The following is a 25,194-nucleotide window of genomic DNA, read 5'->3' as shown; positions in this document are numbered from 1 at the left end:
GCAAACTTGGCCTGCTTAACTCCAGATCATCTACAAACAAGTAAAAAGGCGCCAGTCCCAATACTGATACTTGGGGGACCTCACTTCTTTCTTTCTTCCATTGTGAAAACTGTCAATTTATTCCTACCCTCTGTTTTCTTTTCTTTAACCAGTTACCAAACCATAAAAGGGCCTGACCTTATCCCATGACTGCTAAGCCTGTGATGAGGGACTTTGTCAAAAGCCTTTTGAAAGCCCAGGTATACAGTGTCAACTGGATAATCTCTATCCACATGTCTGTTGACACTCTCAGAGGGTTAGTTAGGCAGGATTTACCTTTATGGAAGCTATGCTGATTCTCCTTCAGCAAGGCTTATCCTCCTATGTGCTTACTTGTTCTAGCTTTAATTACACTTTCCATCAATTTACTCAGAAGAGACACCCTAGTAATTTCCTAGATCCCTCATGGATAGGTGTGTGCATGAACTGCAGTTTGAGCACCGGTTTGGCATGGGGAGTGGAGGGGAGTGGGGAGTGGGGAGCCTGTTGACACCAAGTGCATGCTGGTGCCACACCGGGGTGCTTGGGCTGAGCACCTCCCCAGCAGGAAGCTGCATGGGGTGGCAGAGAGCAGGTAAGCTCCTGCTCCCCTCCCTATGCTGAACCAGTGCTCGAACCATAGTCCCTACTCATGGATCCTTAAAAAACAAACAACAACAACCAACTACATTTGTTTGAGTTTTCTGGAAGCTCCTTCTATCCAGCTGCGAGCCACAGCTTGCCTAAAAACACAAGATAGAACTCTAACCTCCTGCAAAGTCCATCCAAGGGCAAGTGCCTTGTGTGGTCCATTATCTCAAGTCCAGCATGTTTGAACTGCATGATTTCTCTCTGCTCTCTTGCCCTTTTTGCTAATCCTGTGATTTCTGAGAACACTGTTGATGGTGCCAGATCCTCCACTAGCTTCCATCAAGGAACACCCTGACTGCAAAAATGAACAGAGGCAATGGCCAGGTGGGAAAGAACAAAATCTACTCTTGTTGGAACCTTGGCACAGGGTTTCTTGGTTGGGCCTGCCTAGTGGGATTGTCATCCACTGCCAAAGGAGCACAGAAAGTGTCTTCTGGCTTGAAAATATGGCAATATTCCAGTAGTGCTGCAATAGAGCTAGCTATGTTTTAGGGTAATTGTCAAGAATGCCGAGTAGGGACTGCTTCTGATGAGCAACACTCTCTCTCAAACCCTAGAACAATTCTGGAACTGGAGCTATAGTCTCTCTCAATTCATGTGCGGAAGGAAGCATGCCTATCTGTGCAAATGCCCTGAAGACCATTTGGAACCTCCAGCTGCTACAAAACGTTGCTGCAAGACTTTTGACCTGTGCTGGTGTGGGGTTTTTTTGGGGGGGGGTTGGTGGGGGGGGACATATTATTACTCCACTGTTGTAAATTTCCAGGTGCAATTCAAAGCGCTGGTTATCACCATGCAACCCAAATAACCACCTCCCTCCATATGAATCCACTCATTCGTTAAGATCATCTTGCAAGGCCCTTTTGCACATCACCCACTTTCTGAGCTCTGATTGGTTGGGATGGGTGAGACTGCCCTTTACTGTTGTGGCACACACAATAGGCAGCGCTTTGCCCTGGTGAGTTCACTTGATCTCCTCTTTGCCCCCATTCGGTCACTGGCTCACATTACTGTGCTAGGCTCTGTGTCAGCCTTATAATGGAGCATTTGCATGGTTGTGCAAGAGCCCTCTTGTGCCAGACCACAGAACTGCACTAACCATGGCCCTCTCCCACACAACTGCATTTGCCCGATTCTGCAGTCTTACTTAACTGTGCAAATGCTCTGTTGCAAGGCAGTATGTGAGCTAGTGGCTGCAGAGTCTACTCTTTCTGCAAGCATTTAATCCCCTGTACTGCTTACAGAAAATATATTTGATTGTTTATTGGTTCCTGATGGATTATTTTAGTCCACTGCTTTGTATTTTATTATTACCAGCTAGTAAAGAAAAGTTGTGCCGCCGAGTCAATGTTGACTGGTGACCACAGAGCCATGTCTTTGGTAGAATACAGGAAGGGTTTACCATTGCCATCTCCCGCACAGTATGAGATTATGCCTTTCAACATCTTCCTATATTGCTGCTGCCCGATATAGGTGATTCCCATAGCCTGGGAAACATACCAGCGGGGATTTGAACCAGCAACCTCTTGCTCCCGCTGACTGTTAATACAATTTTGCTTATTTTAATTGTGTAAGCTATGTGGAGCATTTCCTTTTGGAACTGGATAAAAATCATCAAATAAATAAAGATATAAATCTAAACAAGACTTCTGTTAAAAATAAAAAAGGGCCCAGGGACTTCTCCCTCCCGACAGTACTTCCCCCACTGCTCAGTTCAATAACTTTGATTTTTAAAAGAAGTTCTTCATAGGAGTGCACCAGAAGGTAATTACAATCTGACTTAGACAAATGAATTCACTGTTTAGTTTGTATCAGTCTTAGCAATTAGAAAAACATCATTTTCCAGCCCTGACATCCTTTTTTACCCCTTATTATATTTGTTCAGCTCTGAAGCAACCAGTGCTGAATCATAGTGAAGAAGAAATTGACCCCAGTGCTTTGCAGAAATCATAGATCTGGTTTGTTTGCTAAATGAAAATTGCAAGAGAAAGCATGAGTAGATGTGTACTGTCCCAAAATAAGGCACAACCCCTTAAAAACCAAGAGTGTCTAATTCTGGCAGCCTGCAAGTTATGGGGCAGAAGGGGTATAAAGGCAGTAGACGTGGACCTTGCTTTTCCATAGGCTTTTCTAGCAAGCCAGTATAACTGTGTAATAAAAGCACGATTTTATTTCCAAGATCTTTTAAGAAATGGGTCACACAGGTGGGAATTCAAAAGGTGGCCAAGGGCCTCTGAGATAGTTAGTTACTTGTTTAGTCCTCTGCCTCACTTCAAGATGCTCTAGGGGCTGGATGACTCAACAGGCCAGCATTAAGGCTGGAATCAGCATGAAGGGGGTGATGCTCTGTCTGGCACAGGCTTCCCTTCCTTCCTGAGCCAGCCCCCTTCTTCACTAGCTCCAATACAGACTTCTTCCAGAGTCAAAGCCAGCAGGACAGCTTGGATGGAATTCAGCCCATTGGCACCGTGGGGATCAGAGTACCACTGCCAGGCAGTAGAGGGAAGAGGAGAGTTCAGCATGAGTTGGAGAAGAACCATGCTGCCACCTAGTGGTTCCTAGATAAAAAATACAGAAGCTAGAAGCATGCTAATACTTTTTATTATTAGGACCAACCAAAATTCTCTCAAAGCAACATGGGGTGGGGTGGAAGAAAGCTGGGCATGATGGTCAAGTGCCAAAGTCTGCAGCTGAACATGGTTTTAAAACTAGAGTGCAAGAGGAGAAACAGAGACATAAGTGGGTGGATCAGTCATACTAGGGGCACAGCAGATTTAGGAACCACCCAGGCGTACTACAACAAAAAACCCAACAGTGGTGATTTACTCACTTTTGGAAAATATAAAAATCTAGTAATCTCCAGCAGTATGTAGAATACACAGCTACATACAATTTTAGAGAAAAATAGAATACAGCAAGATATATTTTCAAATTTCCCAAGGCAGAATAAGCTTTTAGTATAGGAATTGTCAAGGCCCACACTGCTACTTTTTCTTTGTCTTGTCCTTTCTCTAAAATAAAAAGAGAAATAAAAAGTTCTCTTTTTGTTTTGAATAAAGATTGTACCTCTGACCTCACATAGGCCCCCAAAACACAGATGCTTGTATATCAAGCCACTGGTGGTATAAAAAGGGCTCTATCTGATCTTGGAGCACACCACAATTCTGTGTTTTATTCTTCTTTTTCAGTGTCTTGGCTTATTTTGAACCTGAACAACAGAGTGGCTCCAAATTCATCTTGCTACAATTGCAGGAGCAGAGAACTAGGATGGCATGAACTACTTGCTTTGGCCCCCAGATAGATTAAATTCGAACTATTTCTGGCAGATATTTTAGAGCCCAGGGCTTTAAATGGGTTATCTGCTACACTAGAAACTGAATCAGTTTTTCTATTAAATTGCCATACGCAAGCAACACACTTTGCAGCCTGTAGGCATTTACCAATATTTTTGTTGGTAATGCATGCACCTGTTGTGTACAGTATAGTACTGTACTTTTTTAATGAGACCTTTGTGAGTTTCTAATACATGTGTAAATGGCCTGGTTCTTCTACAGCATCCACTGTGATTTTAACTGATCACCCACACAAGTATGCATGCACATAAGCATTCAGAAAAGTGCACTTGCTACACAGACACGGTTAGACATGATCTCTTTATTATTTCACATGTATTGCAAGTTGGGCTGAGGAGGCAGCTCTGCTATCTGAGCTGAAGTGGTTATCATTGCAGCCGTATTCCAAAGGAGTCCCAAAGGTAGCAGGGGGGGTGTGGGCCCCTGAAGCAAAGCACTAAGGCCACTGTCAGCCTGGATCAAGGCAGCGGGGGCACTGAAGGTTTGGGAACAACACTGGCCAGGGAGATATTCTGCAGCAGCAGCAGCACAGGGGCTGTGAAGCATGGGATCATGAGAGGAATTGACCCAAGAGCTGAAATGCCCATACAGAAGAGAAGGGTATGCATGCATGGCACTGCAAATGCATGTATGTGTGTCAGAGAAAAACAGCACCCAATTCGTGCTGCTCCCTTTTGATACAGCGAATCTAAGCACCTTATTTGCATTAAGCACCAGCATCCTACCCTGTATGATGCATCTACTGCCTGGCATCTACTGCCTAGAAAGCCCATTTTCCCATCCTCAAGAAGATGAAGGATTAAGCAGCCTGAGCAAGGTTGTGTACATCCCTCCAATTGCAAAATTTCACTGCACAAGCGTGGAATCAGCCATGGGAATTTGGCATCCTGAAGCTCTTCAGGTTTTCTTTTAGCATATTAATTAATGTTAATATGGGAGAAGTAATCTGGGACTACACGAGCAGTGTTTAGAGGAAGCTGTAGGGGAGTGGAGCTTCCAGTCATCAGTAAGGAGAGTTTCAGTACATGGCAAAACTCTGTTCCCTGCTGTTAGGATGACTTGGACCTGAGCCCTGACTGCCTACCACACTTCAGCTTTATATCCATGCAAACATGGATGGATATTGCTGCCCATCCTGCCCTGACACATTCATCCTTGTGAAAATCTCTGAAGATCTTAGAAACGGCAGCTAAAAAAAAAGCAAAGTCACATTATCTCCATTTGTATGATTCATTTTGGGCACAACAATTAGGATGCTTTTTTGGAGCCAGATTACAGAACGGCAACTATATGCACCTAGGAACTAATCAGTCAAAGTAAATTGATGCCTGCAATTCCTTACGTTGGCTAGTAAACTCAAACTTTAAATCTTCCTTTTGTCCTCATAATAGGTTAACTACAGCAGGCATTCCCACCCTGGTGCATTTCCAAATCACATTTCAAATGTGGAATAGATATTCTAATGCACTCCAGAGAGGCATCAGAAGTTGGCAGCAAAAATCCAGCACAAGAGAGGAACCTTGAGATAATGCCTCAGAAGAGAGGCAGTTTTCCCATCACCTTCTTACACAGCAAGGTAGGAGGCTTTGAGAAGGCTGAAAGTGCAGCTTAATGGAAACTCAAGCCCTGATCCTTTCAGCCCTATGAGAAAAGGAGGGGGTAGAGCACCCACAAAGATACTGTGCCCCATTCACTACCACTGTGGTAGCTGAGCATAAAGAGGAAATATACTTCCTCCTTTAAATCTGTTTTTCCACTCAAACTCTTGGAACAGAAAAGCAAGGAGTTAGACACAGAGCAAATCAGAAGCAGAATTGGGAACAGTACCCCTCAATCAAGACTCTGAAGGGGACTATATCCTTTGTTTATGCTAACCTGTTTATCATACATGTATCCTATTGTGAAAAGCAGAGAGTAATGCTTACATGGGGCTTACAGTTGTCAAACACTGATCAGCTCCACTTCAACAAAAGCATCAGGTGTTTGTGAACTATTCAATATAGATTGAATCATTTGGGGATATCAACTGCAAGGACAGAGAAGAGATCTTAACTTGGGCAATTCCCTTTCCAGTCACTTTTGGGCAGCCTGTAGACTCTACTTTAAATCTTGTGCATTTCTTGCCCAAACTCTTGTGGTTCTAAAAGTGTAACAATGAGACTGAGAGGCTCAGTAATGAGAAAGCTTCCCCATAGTTCTTATACTTTCCTATTGTGATGATTTATCTTCTTAAGGTGCAAAGACTTGTCCTGAAAGCTGGACTAAGCCTACTGGGCAGTGTTCCCTCTATTTTCTCCCTCCTTTCATCTGTGCATGGAACACTAGAACCAGGGGCCATCCCTTAAAACTGATTGCCGAGAAATTTAGGACTGCCAAAAGGAAGTACTTTTTTCACACAATGCATAATTAACCTATGGAATTCTCTGCCACAAGATGTGGTGACAGCCAACAGCCTGGATGGCTTTAAGAGGAGTTTAGATAAATTCATGGAAGGTGGGTCTATCAATGGTTAGTAGTCCAAGGGCTATAGGCCCTCCAGCCAAAGAGGCAAGATGTCTCTAAAAACCAGATGCAGGGAACGCCTCTGAGTACCAGATATAGGGGAGCGATAGCAGGAGAGAGGGCATGTCCTCCACTCTTGCCTGTGGGCTTCCTAGAGGCATCTGGTGGGCCACTGTGTGAAGCAGGAAGCGGGACTGGATGGGCCTTGAGCCTGATCCAGGAAGGCTGTTCTTAAGTTTAATTATTCTGCCAGAAACCTAAAGCATGTGGCCCTGTTTTTATGCCCATGTAGCCACTGGTGCTGAGGAGGTTGCCTGTCCCTTTCCTAGACAAAGCAGCACCTCTTAGATTCTCCCTCTTTAGCTCCGCCTGCTGGAGCAGCTTACACGCTAAGCTGCTTCTCAGAGCTAAGGAGAGAGCACAGAAACCCCAACACACAACACTCAGTGCAAAGGCCGGGGCCACCAGTGTGGCTCCAGGATCTGAGGGCCTGCACACCAAGGACTTCAGAAATTTGGAAGAGGAAGGGTGTATAAGCTGAGGCCTCTCAATCACATGGCCTCTGATATTTTGGGTGCTCCACACGGAGTGAGAAGGGTGGCTCTGCTGGGCAATGAACAGACCTTTACAGGTCTTGGCGCCCAGTACAGGTTGACCTCATACCCTTCTGCAACCAGTTGTGGGGGTCACCCCCTAACTTCAGAACACTCTCTTGGAGAGAAAAACCCAGGGCGGAAACCCCTTCTACTCTGCCAGAGAATTCACTAGAGAAAAAGCAAAAGCACATACTGCAAGGCCTGCAAGAGAGCACAGATGAAGCTTCCTGGCAAGATCAAAATCAGCGGTAGCGGCCAGTGAGGAGAGAGAGGCCAACCCCTCAGAGAAAGCAATACACCCCCACCACAGGCTGGCCCTATGGATAACTCTGAAGGTAGGCCCCTCCCAACAAGTGCAGCTACATTGATGCTGGCATGCAGTAACCCAACATGCACCTGTGCCCCTCGCTTGCCTTGCCCTAGCTCTTAGGCGTGTCGTCGCAAGCCAAGTTCTTGGCAGGAAAGGGCTGCCTCCTCTCCACCCTCCTGTACCTTTAACCCCCAGTAAGTGATACAATGGAAGCTTAATCATGGGATATGGTTGTGTCTGTGGTCAAGAGGGGAAAGGAATAGGTTCTGGGGTCAGCATGGGGTGGGGAGGAAGGGGCAGAGATGATGGGCCATCCTAGGTCTGTCAGCCTGACACGAGGGAGGCATTTGGGGCAGCCCAGTCCAAGAGGGTCTTCTCCGCTAGTTTCATCTCTGCTTTAGCCGCACATTGTGAACGTCAGCCACTGTGAAGAAGAGAGAAAGAGCATTTGAATGCACCTCCAGAGGCCTGAAAGAAGCTGAAGAGAAACCGGAATGTCAGGGGAAGAGGAGGACAATACCAGAGCAGCAGTGAGGGAGGAAGCAGTGAACTTCCTGGGGTTTGGTGAACTCCAAAAGGACGCAGAAATATACAATATGACCTTTTTTTTCTATAGGGCGGCCCAACAAGGTTTGGTGAGCTGCCGCCTTCTGGTGCACAAAGAATTTCTACCAGTGGCGTGGATTCCCACAAATTGAGCCTATCAAGGCAACAATCTGTTAGGAAGCAGTTACTTAAGGAGAGGGGTCTCCCTCACTGAAGGTTCTAAAGCAATCTGAACAGCCCTCTACTGGGGATGCTCCAGCTCTTTGGTTTGTGCGTTGTATTTGTTGCAAACTGCCACAAGTTTTTATTGAGGGGTAGTATACAAATGGAATAAATACCTAAAAGTCAACTTCTGTGCCAGACTGTGAGCAAATTACTCTTGAGCAGTCACAGCAACAGGCCATTTCATATGGCAAGTCTATTGAAGGATAAACCTATTCGCAATGTATTAAGTGGCCTGCTACCATACCTATTACTTCACCTCCTCCTGGTAAAGCAAAACATGTTAAGCACCTGTTAGAGGGTTAAATCCTCCAAATCCTCAATGTTAGGTACTTAAAATATCTGAGGTCCAGGTCCACAGTCACCCCCGCCCCTCGCAGCCACCATTTGATAATGCAACTTTTTCATGCCTTCTAAAAGGAATGCAATGTTCTCCCCCAGTTTCTGAAGCCATTAATCACCAATCCATCCACCAGCGTCAGACTGAGGGCCCTGAAGAACTTATCTGGGGCATGTGTTCAAGTGGCCCAAAGCTGTCAACACCTCCGCCCTCAAGAGCAATAAGTAGCAGAAGGGCCCATGCCTATTGATATATTTATGTGGGATCTGCCATTTGGTTAGTCTCAACAAGTTACTTGCAGCATCAAGGTGACAGCCTGTCTCTGTTCTCCCATCTATTTTCGTGTGTGTGAGTGTGCACGTGGCTTCTAATCTGAATACATCTTTTGTCATCCTCCAAATCCTGCCTAAGCCATTTTACCTCACCAAGATTCATCTCAGCACTCCCAGTGCCTTCAGGGTCCAGGCTACGGAAGAATCCTGCAGGGGTTGGAGACACACACAAGTTATTTATTGAAAAATATTTCTATCTTAAAGTGCTGCTAAACACTTTATTTGTTGTCTAGAAGACAGCAAAGTAGGCACCTGATGAATATATCTGCAGAGGAGAAATTCCGCAGAAGGGCTGCCTCCACAGAAACAGCACTGTCTCTGGTAGTCACTCACCTCACTTTCAAAGATGGGGAGAGAGTTTCAAGTAGGCCAAGGGGTCTTAAGCTTGGGTCCTCAGATACTGTTGGATTACAACCCCTATCATCCCCAGCCACAATGGTTGAGGCCATTATGGGCCTCAGTTTGGTCCCACACATCTTGGGCCACATCTGGGGACCCAAGCTGGAGACACCCTGAAACAGGAGGATGCTCTCCTTTCAGAGCCCATGTCGGCATTATCAAAAGAAGATGCCAGCTTTCAGAAGGCTGGTCCACCAAGCCCATGCCATAACCCAACGAGAGAGAGGGCTGCTTCCTCCCTTTTCCTCTCGAAGGTCCATTCTTCCATTCAGCTGAATCACCAGTTATCAAATTCTCTTAATTTGTTTGTTCACAGACTTGCATCTATCCACACAACCAAGCTATCACAGAAGAGCTACAATCATTGTAAAAGAAATATGGACACGTGGACACTACGTTTTGATGTGCCTTTAGATGCACTAACTCCCCCTGGGGGTCCAGCCGCAGCAGCACTTACTGAACATCGTCTCCAACTTGACTAAGCAGCAGACAAAGTTATCGAAATCCACGCCTAGTGACTCATCAGCATAGCGTGCCACCACCACCTGGTGCAACTTGTTGTCTAGTTTGAAGCCTAAAAAAGAGAGAGGCAGAAGTAAAGATAAAAAGGTACTGTGGCCTTCAGAAAGTTAAAGTACAGAAATAAAGGGTCCATGCCTGAATGAGGTGCAGAATAAAGCTGAGGCTAGCTATAGTGATCAGACTCCCCTCCCCATAAGGAGTTAACAGGGAGTGAACCCTTGTCTTGACTGACACACTGGTGAACTCCAGGGCAGCCAATTGGTACACCAGATGGGTTGGACCTAGAGAGCGGTTGTGGGGAATTCTGGGAGCAAGAAGAGCAGTCTTTGTTGGGGAGAAGCAGGTGCGGAAAGGCTTAAGTGAGGGGCAATGGAGTTTTGCTCTCTCATGGTCGAAGCCAGCATGGAGATTTCTCTCATGGAATAACTATGTAGTTCCTTGAAAGAAAGGATTGCAGGAAGCTTGTTTCTCATCAGGAATTTGATGAGTTCAAGGGAAAAGGGAAGTTTAGTCTAGGGAAAAGTTGTTTAGTCAGACTTTGCATCAGGGAAGTTATATTCCTTTGGTGTGTATGTTTTGCATATGCCTGATGTTTTATAATAGTTACCTGCAACGTAATTGAAATAAACATCAGCCTACGCCCATCCTACGCAGGCCGTTGCAAAACATTTAAATGTGCCTAAGACAACCTATTTTTGTAATCTAATACATATTCTTAACTGCAAGAAAGCCAGAAAGTCTCAGACGGAAGCATTCTGCATATTTTCGCCTACAGCTCCCATAATCCCTGACTATTAGCCACTGTGGTTAGGGATTATGGGAGTTGTCCAAAAACAGCTGGGAGGGCTTAGGTTGAGCAGGCCTGCTCTAAGCTGTCTACACCAGGGATTCTCAATGTTGGGTCCCCAGATGTTATTTGACTTCAGTTCCCATAATTCCCAACCAAAGGCCACTGGGGCTGGGGATTATGGGAGTTGAAGTTCAATAACATCTGGGGACCCAGCGTTGAGAATCCCTGGTCTACACTGATTCGCAGCAACTCTCTAAGATTTCAGGCAGGGGTCTCTGAAGATGCCAGGAATTGAACCTAGGATTTTCTGCATGCAAGCACATAATCTACCACTGAGCTACAGCCCCATCTGAGTATCTTTCCACAGAACTGTGCTCACATGTAGTCATCCATCCAAATGCAAACCAAGGCAAAGCCTGCTTAGCAAAAGGGGCACACCATGCTTGCTACCACAAGACTGGCTCTCCACCCCCAACACACACATCTAGATTCCAGAAGAGATACTGAGAGGGGATTTTGTCTTAAGATATTTTCCACACACACTCACACACACACACACACACACACACACACACACACACACACACACCCTCTACATCTCTCTAATCTATCTATAGCAGGGTTTCTCAATGTGTGGGTCCCCAGATGTTATTGGACTTCAACTCCCATAATCCCCAGCCTCAGTGGCCTTTGGTTGGGAATTATGGGAGTTGAAGTTCAATTACATCTGGGAACCCACACGTTGAGAATCTCTGATCTATAGGATGACTGCAGTTCCTATAAATGCTAAAAGTTCAAAGCTATTCTAATAAGCATGTGGAATTCCTTAAAGGTGATTCTGCTTCACACAACAGGGAGGCAGGAACCTTTCTTCCTCAGATGCCATGTTTGATTGGGTTGGCCTTCAGATTTTGAGAGAGGGCTTAACCCCTTTTCCCAGTCTCATGCTCCCCTAGTGCTAGATGGAGATTGGGATATTCCACTGCACAAGGTATACTTGGATTCAGAGTATATAGTACAAAGTGTCAGCCGTTTGAGATGATAAGAATCCCAATACCCCACCCACTATCAAACAGACTTGTAACTTCTACTGTCAATCTTACCAGCTGTTTCCAAAGCCAAGCGCATCTCATAAGAGCTCATGGTGCCTGACTTGTCCAGATCGTGCTGGCGAAAGATATTCTGCCATGACAAAGAAAGGAGATGGTGAGATTCTGTTTCCTTTCCTTATACTTTCTCATCATCACCCCCCTACAAGCACCTTCTTCCCACTAAAGAGCTGTTTGCAAACACTTTGGCAACTTTGTTCTGCCTTCTTTCTTCTACCAACAGGTAAAGGTGAAGTTGTGCTGTCAAGTCGGTGTTGTCTTTTGGCGACCACATAGCCCTGTGGTTTTCTTTGGTAGAATACAGGAGGGGTTTACCATTGCCTCCTCCCACACAGTATGAGATGATGCCTTTCAGCAACTTCCTGTATTGCTGCTACCCGATACAGGTGTTTCCCATAGTCTGGGAAACATACCAGCGGGGATTCAAACCAGCAACCTCTTGCTTCCTAGGCAAGTTACTTCCCTGCTGCGCCATTAGGTGGCTTTCTACAAACAGTCTCCCCTGCTCCACACACACACACACACACGCTATTTACAAGACACCCAACACCTGTTTTAAATGGTTTTAAGGTTCTAATTTCCTGTATTTTAACCTCTCATGTTGCTGTAAACCACCCAGAGATAAATGTTTGGGGTGGTGTACAAATCTAATAAATAAATAAATAAATAAGAATCAACGCATTGTACAGACATGCCAGTCAAGCTTCTCCTTCTTACCAGCCAGGACCTGACCTTGTTCCATAAAATCTGAAACTCTATAAGACCCAGGCGAGCACTGCCATCTTTCTGAAAGCACAGGAGTCAAGGAACACAACCAAGAAGAAATGCCCCAAAGTCTGGGGAGAAGGTGGTGAATAGATCAGAAAGGCAGAGGCTTCAGGGAGGTAGTGACCAAGAATACCTGGAATTTTTAAAATTCCAGCCCAGAGCACAACCCCTCCTTTGTCCACACAAGGTTGGTGGGTTAGGCACATGGGGAACATGCAAGTAGTTTGGGGCATATGTCCCTTATGCCCAGTGCCAACAACACTGATGGGAAAAGCAACTCTTCTCTCTTGCATGCTATCTGTGCTGGCATTCTAACCTTGGAGCACATCAACACCCTCCTTTGGACAAGGAAACCCTCTCTCCCCAGTCACCCCTCCACAACAGAGGATACATCCATCAGGTTGACCATGCTACGGCAAGAATCCATGCTGAACCCATCTGTCTTCAGATCTTTGTCTGGCAGGAGGAGGAAAGAAGGGCACTGTTACTTAGGGCACTGTTACATTTCCAAAATGGCACTTGGATGAGGTAAGTGGAGAAGCTGACATTCCCTCACTTCACAGGTCAGTGGGTCAAACAAGAAGCACTTACGCCTGGCAATGACTCTGTTCAGGATAGTCCGGAGCTCAAAGACACTGATTTCCATGTCCTGGAGGAAGAGAGAGCAGGGCATGTGCCACTTATATCTTGTTACCAAAATCAAAGCTCAGAAGCGACCAGGCCACATCTTATGGTTAGACCGAAGATAGGTAGGGAGCTTAGGAATGTGTATGAAAATTACAACCCTTTACAATATCTCCACAGCTTGAATAGGACAACCATCAATGAAGGGTTATTTCTAATTGCTGGGAGATGTCGAGGATCTAACCTTCTTCCGTAGTAGGACACTCATAACCCCTCAAGCACTGACTTCGTTTGGGGCAGCATATGAATATGAAATAAGGGATGGCTCGGGGACAACACTGAAGAAAGGCAAAATGTTGGTGTACAGCCTTGGAAATCCCATCTGCCTATGAAGTCCTCCAGCCAGGAATGTCTCACTCTCAGAGACTACAAGATAGGGGGCTTCTATTTTCTGAAAATGTATAGTGTGGGTTTTTTTAGGCCTGTGCACAATGGAAAATATCAGATCCAATAAAATATCAGAATCAGATTTTGGGACTCTTGCAAATATTGTACTGTATATGGTATGTTTATTGGATTTCTGATTGGGGAAAAAAAATCCCCATAGACATCTATGGGAAAGGGGTGAGGATCAGAAACAGGGAATGGCTGGGCAGAGAGCTCTGAAATTTGGCACGCATGTAGATCAGGATGACAAGGCTGTGTATTGAATATTAAGTAAATCAGTCCATCCATTGATTTTTAAATGGATTTTTTAGGTATGGTAAGGTGCTCTTACGCAAGAACACCTTACCACACCTTAAAAAAAAAAACAGCTTCAGGGAAAGATAATCCTAGCTGCTGCTATTTGAGTTGAGAGGTTCTTTCATGCTCTGGAGCATGGGCAAATGCATGGGCAGGCAAGCAGATGGCAGAAGACTGCAGCCATTTTTCAAACGGCCACCCCCCTCGCCCCCAAATAAAAATAAAATTGCTTTAACTTCTGAAAGATGCCAACTGCATTTTGTCTTCAGATTTCCCCAGTTATCTTTTCAATATTAGGATGAGATTCTGATAAGTTTGATCTGATATAGGGTCCTAAATATTGGATCAGAATTCTAATATATTTGCTATTCCTGATATCTATATTGGATATATTCAACTGCACAGGCCTAATATTTTTATCCAAATTCTTTCCTTGCCTTCCAAGCTTTAGGTTATATACATAGTTCCTTCCTTGCATTTTATCCTAACAGCTTTGAGGTAGGTTGGGCTGAAAGGGGGTGGCCCTGGGATAATCACTCTTTGAGCAACCTGACAGCTGCAGTTCCAACTCCTGTAGTCTGTACTGCTCTAGTGGCTAATCCTGGGATACCAGATAACTTCCACATTAGACAAAGCAGCAGCTGCTACTTTGTTTACACACTTGTATGCAGTTGAAGGGAAAGAATTCCTCAGGGATACAGAATCACAGTACCTACCTCTCCTGCAAGCTGCCGGAACATATTCTTGAAGTTTTCATCTACGTCATCCTCGGAGATATCTTCCTAAGGAGACACAAACCAGACAGTGCAGGAAAGGCAATAGATTCCACATTCCAAGATGCCTTTACCAACAAAGCATAGGTTTTTCAAGGTAAAAAGAGCCAGTCATGTGTCCTCCAATCTGCAACTGACATTAGGCCACCTCCTTATACCTCTCTCTCTCCCCGCCCACAATCTCTCTTCCTCCCCTCAATTCCACCTACTTCATATTTTGTTTCAGCTTATTTTCACCAGAAAGTCTTTTTAAAAATATCATAGCTTTGATTGGGGGGAGGAGGAAGAAGAGATAAATTAGTGGCAAAAAAGTGGAAAGGAAAATTATTATATTTGCACACCACCCCAACCTATGCCTCTGGCCATAAGAAAAGCCCTGCTGGATCATGCCCAAGGCCCATTTAGTCCAGCATCCTGTTTCACACAGTGGCCCACCAGATGCTGCTGGAAGGCTACAGGCAGGAGTTATGGGCATGCCCTCTCTCCTGCTGTTACTCCCCTGCAATTGGTATTCAGAGATATCCTGCCTCTGAGGCTGGAGGTGGCCCACAGCCCTCTGACTAGTAGCCGTTGATAGGCCTCTCCTCCATGAAGTCATCCAAACCCCTCTTAAAGACATCCAAACTAGTAGCCAACACCACATCTTGCGGCAAAGAATTCCAAAAGTTGATTATGCGTTGTGTGGAAAAGTACTTCCGTTTGTTGCTCCTAGATTTCCTGGCAATCAATTTCATGGGATGACCCCTGGTTCTAGTGTTATGTAAAAGGAAGAAGAATTTCTCTCTATCCACTTTCTTCACACCATGCATGATTTCACAGACCTCTATCATGTCTCCCCGCAGTCATCTTTTTTCTAAACTAAATAGCCCCAGGTGTTGTAGCCTTGCCTCATAAGAAAGGTGCTCTAGGCCCCTGATCATCTTGGTTGCCCTCTTCTGCACTTTTCCCAGTTCTATAATGTCCTTTCCAGGTGTGGTCACACCATAGTTTTGTATAAGGGCATTATAATATTAGCAGTTTTATTTTCAATCCCCTTCCTAATGATCCCTAGCATGGAATTGGCCTTTTTCACAGCTGCCGCACATCGAGTTGACACTTTCAGCGAGCTGTCCACCATGACCCCAAGATCCCTCTCCTGGTCAGTCACCAACAGCTCAGATCCTATCAGCGTATACTTGAAGTTGGGGTTTTTCATCCCAATGTGCATCACTTTACACTTGCCAGCATTGAACCGCATTTGCCATTTTGTTGACCACTCACCCAGTTTGGAGAGATCCTTTTGGAGCTCCTCACTAACTGGATTTCACTACCCTTAATAGTTTGGTATCATCTGCAAGTTTGGAAACCTCACTGCTTACCCCAACTTCTAGATCATTTATGAATAAATTAAGAAGCACCTGTCCCCGTACAGATCCCTGGAGGACCCCCTGGGGCAGTTTACAACAACAACATAAAACAAATGTAAAACCACAATTCTAGCTAAAATGCTTGGGTGAATAAATGCATCTTTAAAGATGTCAGAGATGGGGAGGTTCTTATTTCAGCAGGGAATGCATTCTTGAGTCTCAGGGCAGCAACAGAGAGTAGCCACCACACAAGCTGGTGGCAACTGCAGATGGACCTCTCCATCATTTAGGCTTTATTTCCTTTACTACATGTGCCCACCCCATAGCTAACAAAAGCACAGTCCAGTAAGAAAGGTGCCACATTTTTATAATGTCCCTTATGGGTTGAATGTAGGAAACTAGTCTTACCTCATCTGGCAGATCAGCTGAGATCTCTTCATCCAGCTCCCTGAAAAGCAAAAAACACTGTAAAGAAGGGCTCTGGTAGAGAGAGAATGACAGAAAGGGGAGGAGGGCATGGTAGATGCCAAGAGATTTTTTAAAAAAAGAAAAACAATCCATTGTTGTTTTCTTTGTCTGAGGGAGAGCAGTACAACTGACATCTGAAGTTTGTTCTGCTGGTCATTTAGGCAGTAAAGCAAAGTATGGTGGTTTATTTTGACCCCAGGTTAAAACCTTTATTTGCCCAGGCCTTTTAATGTACTGAGTTATATTGGCTTCTGTTGGAGGCTGCCAACTGAGTATTTACTATGAGTGTGTGTTATATGTTAGTCACCGTGGGGAACTTTGCTTGAAGGGAAAGATCAAGACTATAAATAATGTCACTCTGGGGACTTGGCACTTTCTTATGCCTCTTCCTCAACAGGTTTTGACTCCCTTGTCCCATTTCAAAAACCTAGAAGAGATTTCTCCACTTCCCTGCACCTTCTCTTGCTCTAGGGGGATTATAGGTACCCAAAGGTTTCATAGAGCAGAAGCACAGAAACCTCTCTGGAGTGCTGATCAGCAGGCCCTTATTAAAAGCTACGAACTAGGAATATTAACATTAACTTACACATTGCACAGACTTACTCTGTGTCCGACTGTTTCTCCGCGAAGACACGCAGGACGAAGTCTGCTTCCTGGTTAGGCTCGAAGGTAGAGGGCACTATGATGTACTCGCCAGGAGGCAGGCGGATATGGTTGCTCACCTCTCGAAGGTTGATAAAGGTCTCCGAGCGTGCTCGAGACTGGTTTCTTAGGAAGAAGTCCTTCTTCATGTGAACACTCTGGCAGCCCTGGTTCTGGGAGAGAAACAGCTCGACTGTATTGTACACCATGTGGTTGACAAGGGGCCTGTGGCATGTTGTGCATACATTCTATCACACACACACACACACACACCCAACCCAGAGAGAAACCGCAAAGGAGAAGGGTAGATCCTAGGAATAGAAACCATCTCTTTGAACAAGACTTTCCTCCTAACAAAAGGAGGAAAGCCCCAAATATATGCAAACCAGAATCCTGAATTATGCAACATAAGGCAACACTTGCTTGCTTGATTAAATAAATAAATAGATAAATAAATATAAAAATAAAATATAAAAATAAAATAATTTATTCTGGGCACAGAATTTGCTGGCTGGTAGATGCCAAGAGATTTTTGCTGGCTCAGAATACACAGAACTCTGACTATCCTGGTGGCAGCAATTAAAGATCCCTGTACACAAGGGGCTGTGTGCGCATTGGGACTCAGTCTCAAACAAAAGGAAAGTGCATTCTACAAATTCCTTCCAGAATAATTAGGGAAGGGAAGAATCTGTAGCTAATCTCCTTTCAGTTAGCCGAGGTTCCCATCCTCAAGCACAAATCAGCAATAGTTTTTGGTGACTCACAACATACCTCCTCAGGAACCTGCATAGAAAGAGAAAGAGAGAGAGGAGAAAGATTAGGAATTCAGTCCTGCTCAACTGTGTTGTTCAAGGGGCACCGGGAGACCATGCGGAATTACCTCGTAGACAGCAAAGCCAATGGTGTGCATGTCCCCTCCAACACGGCGCTCTTTTCGCCGGTGTTTCTGCATCAAGGCCACCAAGAAACTGCAAGCCACCTCGTCGTCTGCTGGATCATCATCCTCTTCCAGGAGTTTGATTTTGAACTGGGGATTAATCCAGAATGTAGCTGCAGGGCAAGGGAAAAAAGACTGTGGTGATGCAGTGCCAACTGCCAAGGCACAACTGCCAAGGCATCTAGAGAGCAGCCCTACCAGGTTACAGACACAATACACCACAAAAAGCCGACTTCTTCCAACTCCCATTGACTCAGGCAATGTGCACCACAATGGGCCTCTGTTTCCCCAGATCATCTGTTATATATTTTGAAGAGTTTGTTTGTGGTGTGTTTGTATGAAATAAAGTCACACTTCCCAATTACCTACAGGTGCCAATTTTTACACACACAATTCTGCCACTTAAATTAACTGAACTTGCTACTTTTTACATCAGAATTCGCTACTTCCCCTCCAGAATGCTGGGGGGGGGGGAATTTTAGAGAAAAACATTTAAAAGAAAAAATTCTGAATGTAATCCTATTTTAACTGTTATTCTCAACAGATTGTTAACACTCAACAATCAGATCAATTTGCCCAAGAGAAGCAGAAGAGCTTTCTCAGATTCAAATGTACCATACATGGTAACTGTTCAATAGAATGAATAATGCTTGAAGTTGAAATCCTAAGAATTTCAAACTGTTTTTTTACTTCCCCTTTTGCAATTCTAAAAAAAATCAATTACATATATTTAATGTCTTGAACTTTCCTATAAATGAAATCTGCACAAAATGACTTTGCCTGGTCAACAATAGTCTCACCTGGGGGAGAGGGGGAGAGAGAGAGAGAGCGAGCGCGCGAGAGCGAGAGCACACGCAACCACACACACTCATGCACATCAAGAAATGTTGGTTCACCAGCCAGACAAAAGTATTTTACTTGTCATATGGTTCCTCAAGTTATATTAGTACATTACTCACTAGGACCTTTTTCACTCACCAGGCATCATTTTATACTCGTCACAGTCTAGTGTATTTCCTGAGTCATGTGCGCGCGCACACGCAGAGAGAGACCGACAGACACTGCTGAAAGGCAGAAGGTGGAGGACTGGAATACCAGGCTGGGATTACCTGGATGGTTCCTGCAGCCTCCAGCTGTACTTCCCCGGCGCCAGGTGCCCTCATATAAGGTGGTGTGCCATCTGCTCAAGTCATCCTTGGTGAGAGCATCCGGGGAAAGGTTACAGATCTCCAGCCTGGAGAACTCACGCATGAAGTCTCTGAAAGACATCCTGTGGGGACAGAAGGAGCAGTGAGTTGAAACAGATATGGTTATCTGAATGCCACTGCCCAACTACTTGAGGTACCCTTCAAGCCAAAAGAAGAATACTCCATACTGCTAATTTTTAATCATGCCTATGGTACAGAAGTGGCACATATTTTAGAAGGCAATTAATTGTCATTAAGTACTCCTGAATATGCTCCCAGAGAGCATTAGGAACTAACAGACTGTTGCGTCTGTGTATTTGATTATGTGTGTGTACACACACTGAAGATGAATGGTGTCATGAGTCTCAGAACTCACCAGAATTCACCATCCTCCATTTTCAGCTGCAGCTCCTCCCTTTGATCAGGGTCCACTTGGTTCCACTCAGAAGAGCTAAGACAGTAGCAGAAATGTTAAGCAGGAGACCACACCATACAGGTTGTGCTTCCCCCCTGCCCTGGAATAGGGCTGTACAACATCCACACTCCTGCTGCTTTGGGAAGTCCCATTATCCCTAGCCACAGTAGTCAGTAGCAGAGGCAATCTTACCCCTGGACTTCTAGGCCAAAGTCCTCCGCACCCCTAGGCCCCACCCCACCCCAAATCCTCTTTAGTCTGTCCTGGGTCGTGTGGTCGCCAAGCATGACTGGGACCTGTGCTGGGTGCTGAGCATGACCTCTGCTTTAGAGACAGAGTGAGGGAGCAAGGAAAGAAATATGTGGGATGGGAATATGTTAAGTTGTGCGTTGAAATGTTTCTGCTAATGCATATTTACACAAATATACCTTTTAAATTTTCTTACATTCTTGTGAGTTAAGCTGCTGTTTGTGCCCTCAAGAACCCACGTGTTAAAAATACTGTGTCAAGGGGTATGTGTGTGTGTGTAAGGGCATAATGCCTAACTTTCAGCCGGGGGGGGCGGGGCAGGGGCCTCCAAAGGCCTTTAGGTCCAGGCTTCAAAATTACCTAGGTGCACAGTAAAGTATTATGGGGGTTGTAGTCCAACACCTGTAGGAGGGCCAAAGTTGTGCAGCCCTGACCTGAGGCAGGAGAGGGCGAGTTCACATACACAAATCACTCGATTTTTCATCCTCTGAGGATGGAAAGCTAAACGCATGAACTGATTCAGTTGAAAGTCAGTGTTATGTGACAATATATGTAAGTAAGGCAAAGCTGAAATGGCTTTTTTTGGGGGGGGGCACCTGATTCAAAGGCAGCAAGCACAGAGGAGAGCAATTTGATGATTTTGAAGGGGAGGAAAATCCTGTGACAGCTCTCTCAGTGGTTGCCATTTCCACACTCCAGGATAACTTTGTGAATGATGCTATATCATCCCGCCCCCCCCACTACCCAAATGTCTTTTGATAACAACACGATGTGATGACAGAATTTAATTCACGGAGACATTCTAGTGGGTGGGTGGGGGGAAGAGGGGGGGAGAAGGCAGTTGCTAATCGGTAGTTGCTGGGAGGATCTTTGGGTTCTGTGATGGCTCCTGTGCATCAAGTGATGAACACACATGTGTGAGCCATCCTGTGTGTAACTTTAGGTCAATACTAGAGGCTGTCTCTCAGACATGGCAGCTGGGCACCCACTAGGCCTTCTGCAGAATCACAAACTTCTAAAAAATAAAAGTTAGGCTACCTTTCCAAAGTTAACAGAGGAATAAACACAATACAAAATAAAATCCAGTATAACAATAAGATAGCAGAACATACACAACAATAAAACTGGAAACTGCAGCAATAAAGTTCATCTGCCCAAGAGAATAAAAACCATCTTAAGAACATAAGAGCAGCCCTACTGGATCAGGCCCCAGGCCCATCTAGTCCAGCATCCTGTTTCACACAGTGGCCCTCTAGATGCCGCTGGGAAGCCCACAGGCAAGAGCTGAGCGCATGCCATCTCTCCTGCAACCGGTATTCAGAGGCATCCTGCCTCTGAGGCTGGAGGTGGCCTATAGCCCTCCGACTAGTAGCCGTTGATAGACCTCTCCTTCATGAAGTTATCCAAACCCCTCTTAAAGCCATCCAGGGCACTTTCCAGATTACACCCTGCAACAGAGTCACGACGGATCTCTGAAGTGTATTTCCATACTTCCTGTGTTGTGAGACCGCAGTCCCTACACTGACAGCAGGGTGCTGTTCATATTTCTAGTGTCTTGTTGAGAATTTAATTGCTGCGATATAGTGCTATGATATCATATATCCGGCATTAAAAAGTTGCTGGTTTGGGGGGTTGTTAAGTTTTCGCGAGACTGCTCCCCCTGCTGTTTAAGTAATGGAATGGAAGCATTTTGCTGCTGTTGAGCGGCTAAACTGGAAAGCGCCCAGGCTGTTGGCTGTCACCACATCTTGTCGCAGAAAGTTCCACAAATTAATTGATTATGTGTTGTGTGAAAAAGTACTTCCTTTTGTTGGTCCTAAATTTCTTGGCAATCAATTTCATGGGATGACTCCTGGTTCTAGGGTTATGCAAGAGGGAGAAAAATGTCTCTCTATCAGCTTTCTCCACACCATACATGATTTTATAGAGCTCTGTCATGTCTTCCCACAGTAGCCTTTTTTCTAAACTAAAAAGCCCCAGGTGTTGTAGCCTTGCCTCATAAGGAAAGTTTTCACCTGGACCTTATGAGCATTCCACAGCAGAGGCCACCACTGAAAAGGTCTCTGATCACCACCCACTTCACCCCATCTGAAGCCTGTATCTGATGCAGATCTCAACAAATAGGCAGATTCATATGGAAGTAAGTAGTCTTTCAGATAACTGGAAAAGACCTATACAGTTTGGGACCAGGGTAGTTAGAGTGCTGGACTGGGAAGACCCAAGTTCAAATTCCCATTGAGCCATGAAATGCATTGGGTGACTTTGGGCCTATCACATCTCAGCCTAACCCACCTCACAGGGTTGTTGTGCGGATAAACATAAGAAACCACTCTGGGCTCCTGGGAGGAAGAGCGGGATATAAATGTAAAAATAAAATAAATGTCAGCCATTGAAGATCTTTTAGTGCCAGTGAGCTAAGTCCTGAGCAGCTATTTCTAGTTAATTATTCAAATGCTACATTCTGAACAAACAAAAGTTTCTGAACGGTTTCCAAGGGCAGTCCCATGTCCAATGCATGGCAATAATCAAATATCTCATGTCATACCCATCACTCCAGGCTCCAGTCCACTCCACCTGACCCCAGGGATTCCTTATGCGAATGAGTGGTTCATCACGGCCACGATAGTCCACCTGTCAAAGTTCAGAGGTTAGACAACCAACACAATCTGGCCAGGCCCTTCAGTTTGGCTCCTCATCCCATCAAGAGAGACTCACATTTTGAAATCCTGTGACAGAATATGCATGACCCTTGACTAGTTTCTTGAAGGTAACTGCTTCCATGTCAAACGCACTTGTGATCTGAGGAGAGAAGATGTGTAGTATTGGTCAATAGGCTTGGACTCCCTCCCCCCATTAGATACTTCTAGACTCTCAGATGATTCCACCCAACCAGTCGTGTTATAAGGAACACATGCATGAATGTCTTCTACTCCACCAAGCATGCAGTTCCCACTGCATAATCGTGTGTGTGTGTGGGGGGGGGGGGATGGAACATCTGAAATGCTACTACTTGCAGTACTTGCGCAATGAGGAGTGGTTCAGATGCATCGCCCCTCCATGTAATTATGTGGTGGCAGGACAGCATACTGTTTGGGAGATGTGTGCACACAGGTCTTGTCATGCCAGCATAGTGTAGTGGTTAGAGTGTTAGACTAGGACCGGGAAGACCAGAGTTCGAATCCCCATTCAACCACGAAACTCAATGAATGACTCTGGGCCAGTCATGTATCTCTCAGCCTAACCTACCTCACAGGGTTGTTGTGAGGATAAAAATAACCATGTACGTCACTCTGAGCTCCTTGGAGGAAGAGCGGGATATAAGTGCAAACATAAATAAATAAGTAAATTGTGCTGGCAGTACTGACTGAACTGGCCCATTACCTCCTACACGAGATGCACTAAAATGGCTGCCAAGTAGAACATAGGAGCAGTACCCCACAGCTTGGCTGTACCATTGTACAGTTGTTCCTCGCCAACTGTGCGGGTTTGCCAATAGCAGATTTGAGTATCTGTGACTGGCAAACTGCCACCCCCCCCGCCAACCATGACTTGAGTAGCCCCAGTTGGCGCCATTTTTTTTAAAAAATGGCCATTTTTCTGGGGTCAATCCAAGGGTCAGGGGACCTTTTCCACCTCGGTGTGTGGAATTTTGGTGCTTTGGCACCCGCAATTCCCCTAACTCCCAGTTTATAATGTAATCCTATGCCTCACCAACTGTAAATTCACCAACCACGAGGGTTTCCAGGAATGGAACCCTCACGGTTGGCAAGGGACAAGTGTATTCCAATTAGAAAGCTCTTTTGTGGTGCTGAAGAAGCTGCAAACATTCCTTTGTGCACCCAAGTCTTGTATTAAGGGTGCATTGGCCACAGAGATTATAGAGGCAGCATCAAAACAGACACAGAGGGTCAATGTTTGGAGTTATTCACCCTGATGGGTTTAATTTTTCCTTTATTCATTATCAGCCAAATCAGGCCCAGATCCACAGATTGAGACTGTAGCAAGGGGTTTTAAACCTACCACGCCAATGATGGTCCCAACCTGTCCCAATTCAGCTGCTATCGATGAAGCAAAAACTAAGACTGTCAGGGCTAACTCTTGAAACATCATATGTATTTTGACCCTCAGTCTCCATAGAATTCTCAGACAGCCCCTCCACATTGATTGTAGCCTTTGGAAACCTGATCAAGAGCTTTGGAGTGAAATACCATCGGTAATGTTGACAACTCACAGCTCTATATTTGTGCATTTTTAGGCTTACTTTCCAAAGAGAAGAAGGCTTATGAAGTCACCATGTCTGTCTGTGTGTCACTTTAATAATTTTTACATTTACAGTCCAATATAAACCAAATTCACAGCACATGGGAAGGAGGCCAAAATGACCCAGATGGGCACTCTTTTGGCCATCAGCCAATTGAAACATCTGAAACAATGTTGTTTCAAAATAGTGGCCACTCAAAATATAAGCCACATCCATTTGCAACTCATGTGCTGGCAGCAGGATACAAAGCAAATTCACAGCACATGGGTGAATAGCCCAGGTAAGATACAGTATGTTAAAAGAATGAAATAGGCTCCATTAATTCTAGTTTGGAACCAATTTGCAAGCTGCTTTTCAGTAAACCTACCAGAATTGGCATGTTAGAGTGCTTTAAAATACAGAGAGAATTAGAAAAACTTCCATCAAAAGGTGAGCTTCTCCCACCCCCATTTGAGGCCAACAACTGCAGAATAATCTTATTCTGTAGAATAAGAATACCATAGATTAAAAGCAAAGTATCCAACTTTAATTTGGCATTTTCAGTATTCAGAATAAGCAAACTGTATAACACAGATGCACTGACTATTCCCAAATTATCAGTGGCCGTCCGGCTTGCAGCATATTTGGGATGGGGCTCATTCATTTTCCTGGTCCACTCTGGACTGCCTTACTTCACAGTGGGATGGTGCGCATGCACACACACTCTTATTTCAGCTCAAACTAACATTACTACGTGAGCAGGCATGCAGAGAAATGAAAGCTATTATGGAGAGGGGAAGAGTTCTTGGGTTTTGGCCACTCTTCTCTTGCAACTTGTAGCCATTGCATTTCTCATGCTAAGGGAAATGCACTTGAATGCAATCTGCAATGTTATTTCCCCCTAACTCACGTTTAACACTTGTATATAGGTTAAGTGACAAGAAATAGTGGGAAAGCAAATAACTGAATGAGAGTCTGAGATGTATTTTCAGTAAATATCCCCAATCACAACTGGTCAAGCATTGGTCTCAGACTAGCAACCAACTATTCACACATAAAGCTACATTTTCCCAACACTTTTCTTACATCTTAAAAAACCCGTCTAGGGCAA

The 25,194-nt window shown here is 44.9% G+C and overlaps 1 protein-coding gene across 2 annotated transcripts in view; it reads right to left on the bottom strand.

The window, feature by feature from the left end:
• Positions 1 to 4,303: 4,303 nt before the first annotated feature.
• The window catches only part of CAPN11 (calpain 11), a 49,943-nt gene continuing 29,052 nt past the window's right edge, over positions 4,304 to 25,194 (bottom strand). The window contains exons 7-22 of one of the 2 annotated variants that reach the window (XM_053304336.1): positions 22,559 to 22,642; positions 22,389 to 22,474; positions 19,556 to 19,630; positions 19,102 to 19,262; positions 17,936 to 18,105; positions 17,827 to 17,838; positions 17,017 to 17,228; positions 16,354 to 16,393; positions 14,543 to 14,608; positions 13,050 to 13,107; positions 12,850 to 12,914; positions 12,408 to 12,476; positions 11,685 to 11,763; positions 9,727 to 9,843; positions 8,959 to 9,017; positions 4,304 to 7,854 (exon numbers count right to left, since the gene is read on the bottom strand). In XM_053304336.1, the coding sequence (XP_053160311.1) occupies positions 7,828 to 7,854; positions 8,959 to 9,017; positions 9,727 to 9,843; positions 11,685 to 11,763; positions 12,408 to 12,476; positions 12,850 to 12,914; positions 13,050 to 13,107; positions 14,543 to 14,608; positions 16,354 to 16,393; positions 17,017 to 17,228; positions 17,827 to 17,838; positions 17,936 to 18,105; positions 19,102 to 19,262; positions 19,556 to 19,630; positions 22,389 to 22,474; positions 22,559 to 22,642 (1,380 nt within the window). In that variant the 3' untranslated portion in view covers positions 4,304 to 7,827. The remainder of the gene's footprint in view (positions 7,855 to 8,958; positions 9,018 to 9,726; positions 9,844 to 11,684; positions 11,764 to 12,407; positions 12,477 to 12,849; positions 12,915 to 13,049; positions 13,108 to 14,542; positions 14,609 to 16,353; positions 16,394 to 17,016; positions 17,229 to 17,826; positions 17,839 to 17,935; positions 18,106 to 19,101; positions 19,263 to 19,555; positions 19,631 to 22,388; positions 22,475 to 22,558; positions 22,643 to 25,194) is intronic. The other variant, XM_053304347.1, reaches the window with a different exon arrangement.

This window comes from Hemicordylus capensis, chromosome 1 (genome assembly GCF_027244095.1).
Source record: "Hemicordylus capensis ecotype Gifberg chromosome 1, rHemCap1.1.pri, whole genome shotgun sequence".
NCBI classification, from domain to species: Eukaryota; Metazoa; Chordata; class Lepidosauria; order Squamata; family Cordylidae; genus Hemicordylus; species Hemicordylus capensis.
Note: the sequence above shows the minus strand (reverse complement) of the source record. Positions and strands in the feature narration are given on the sequence as shown.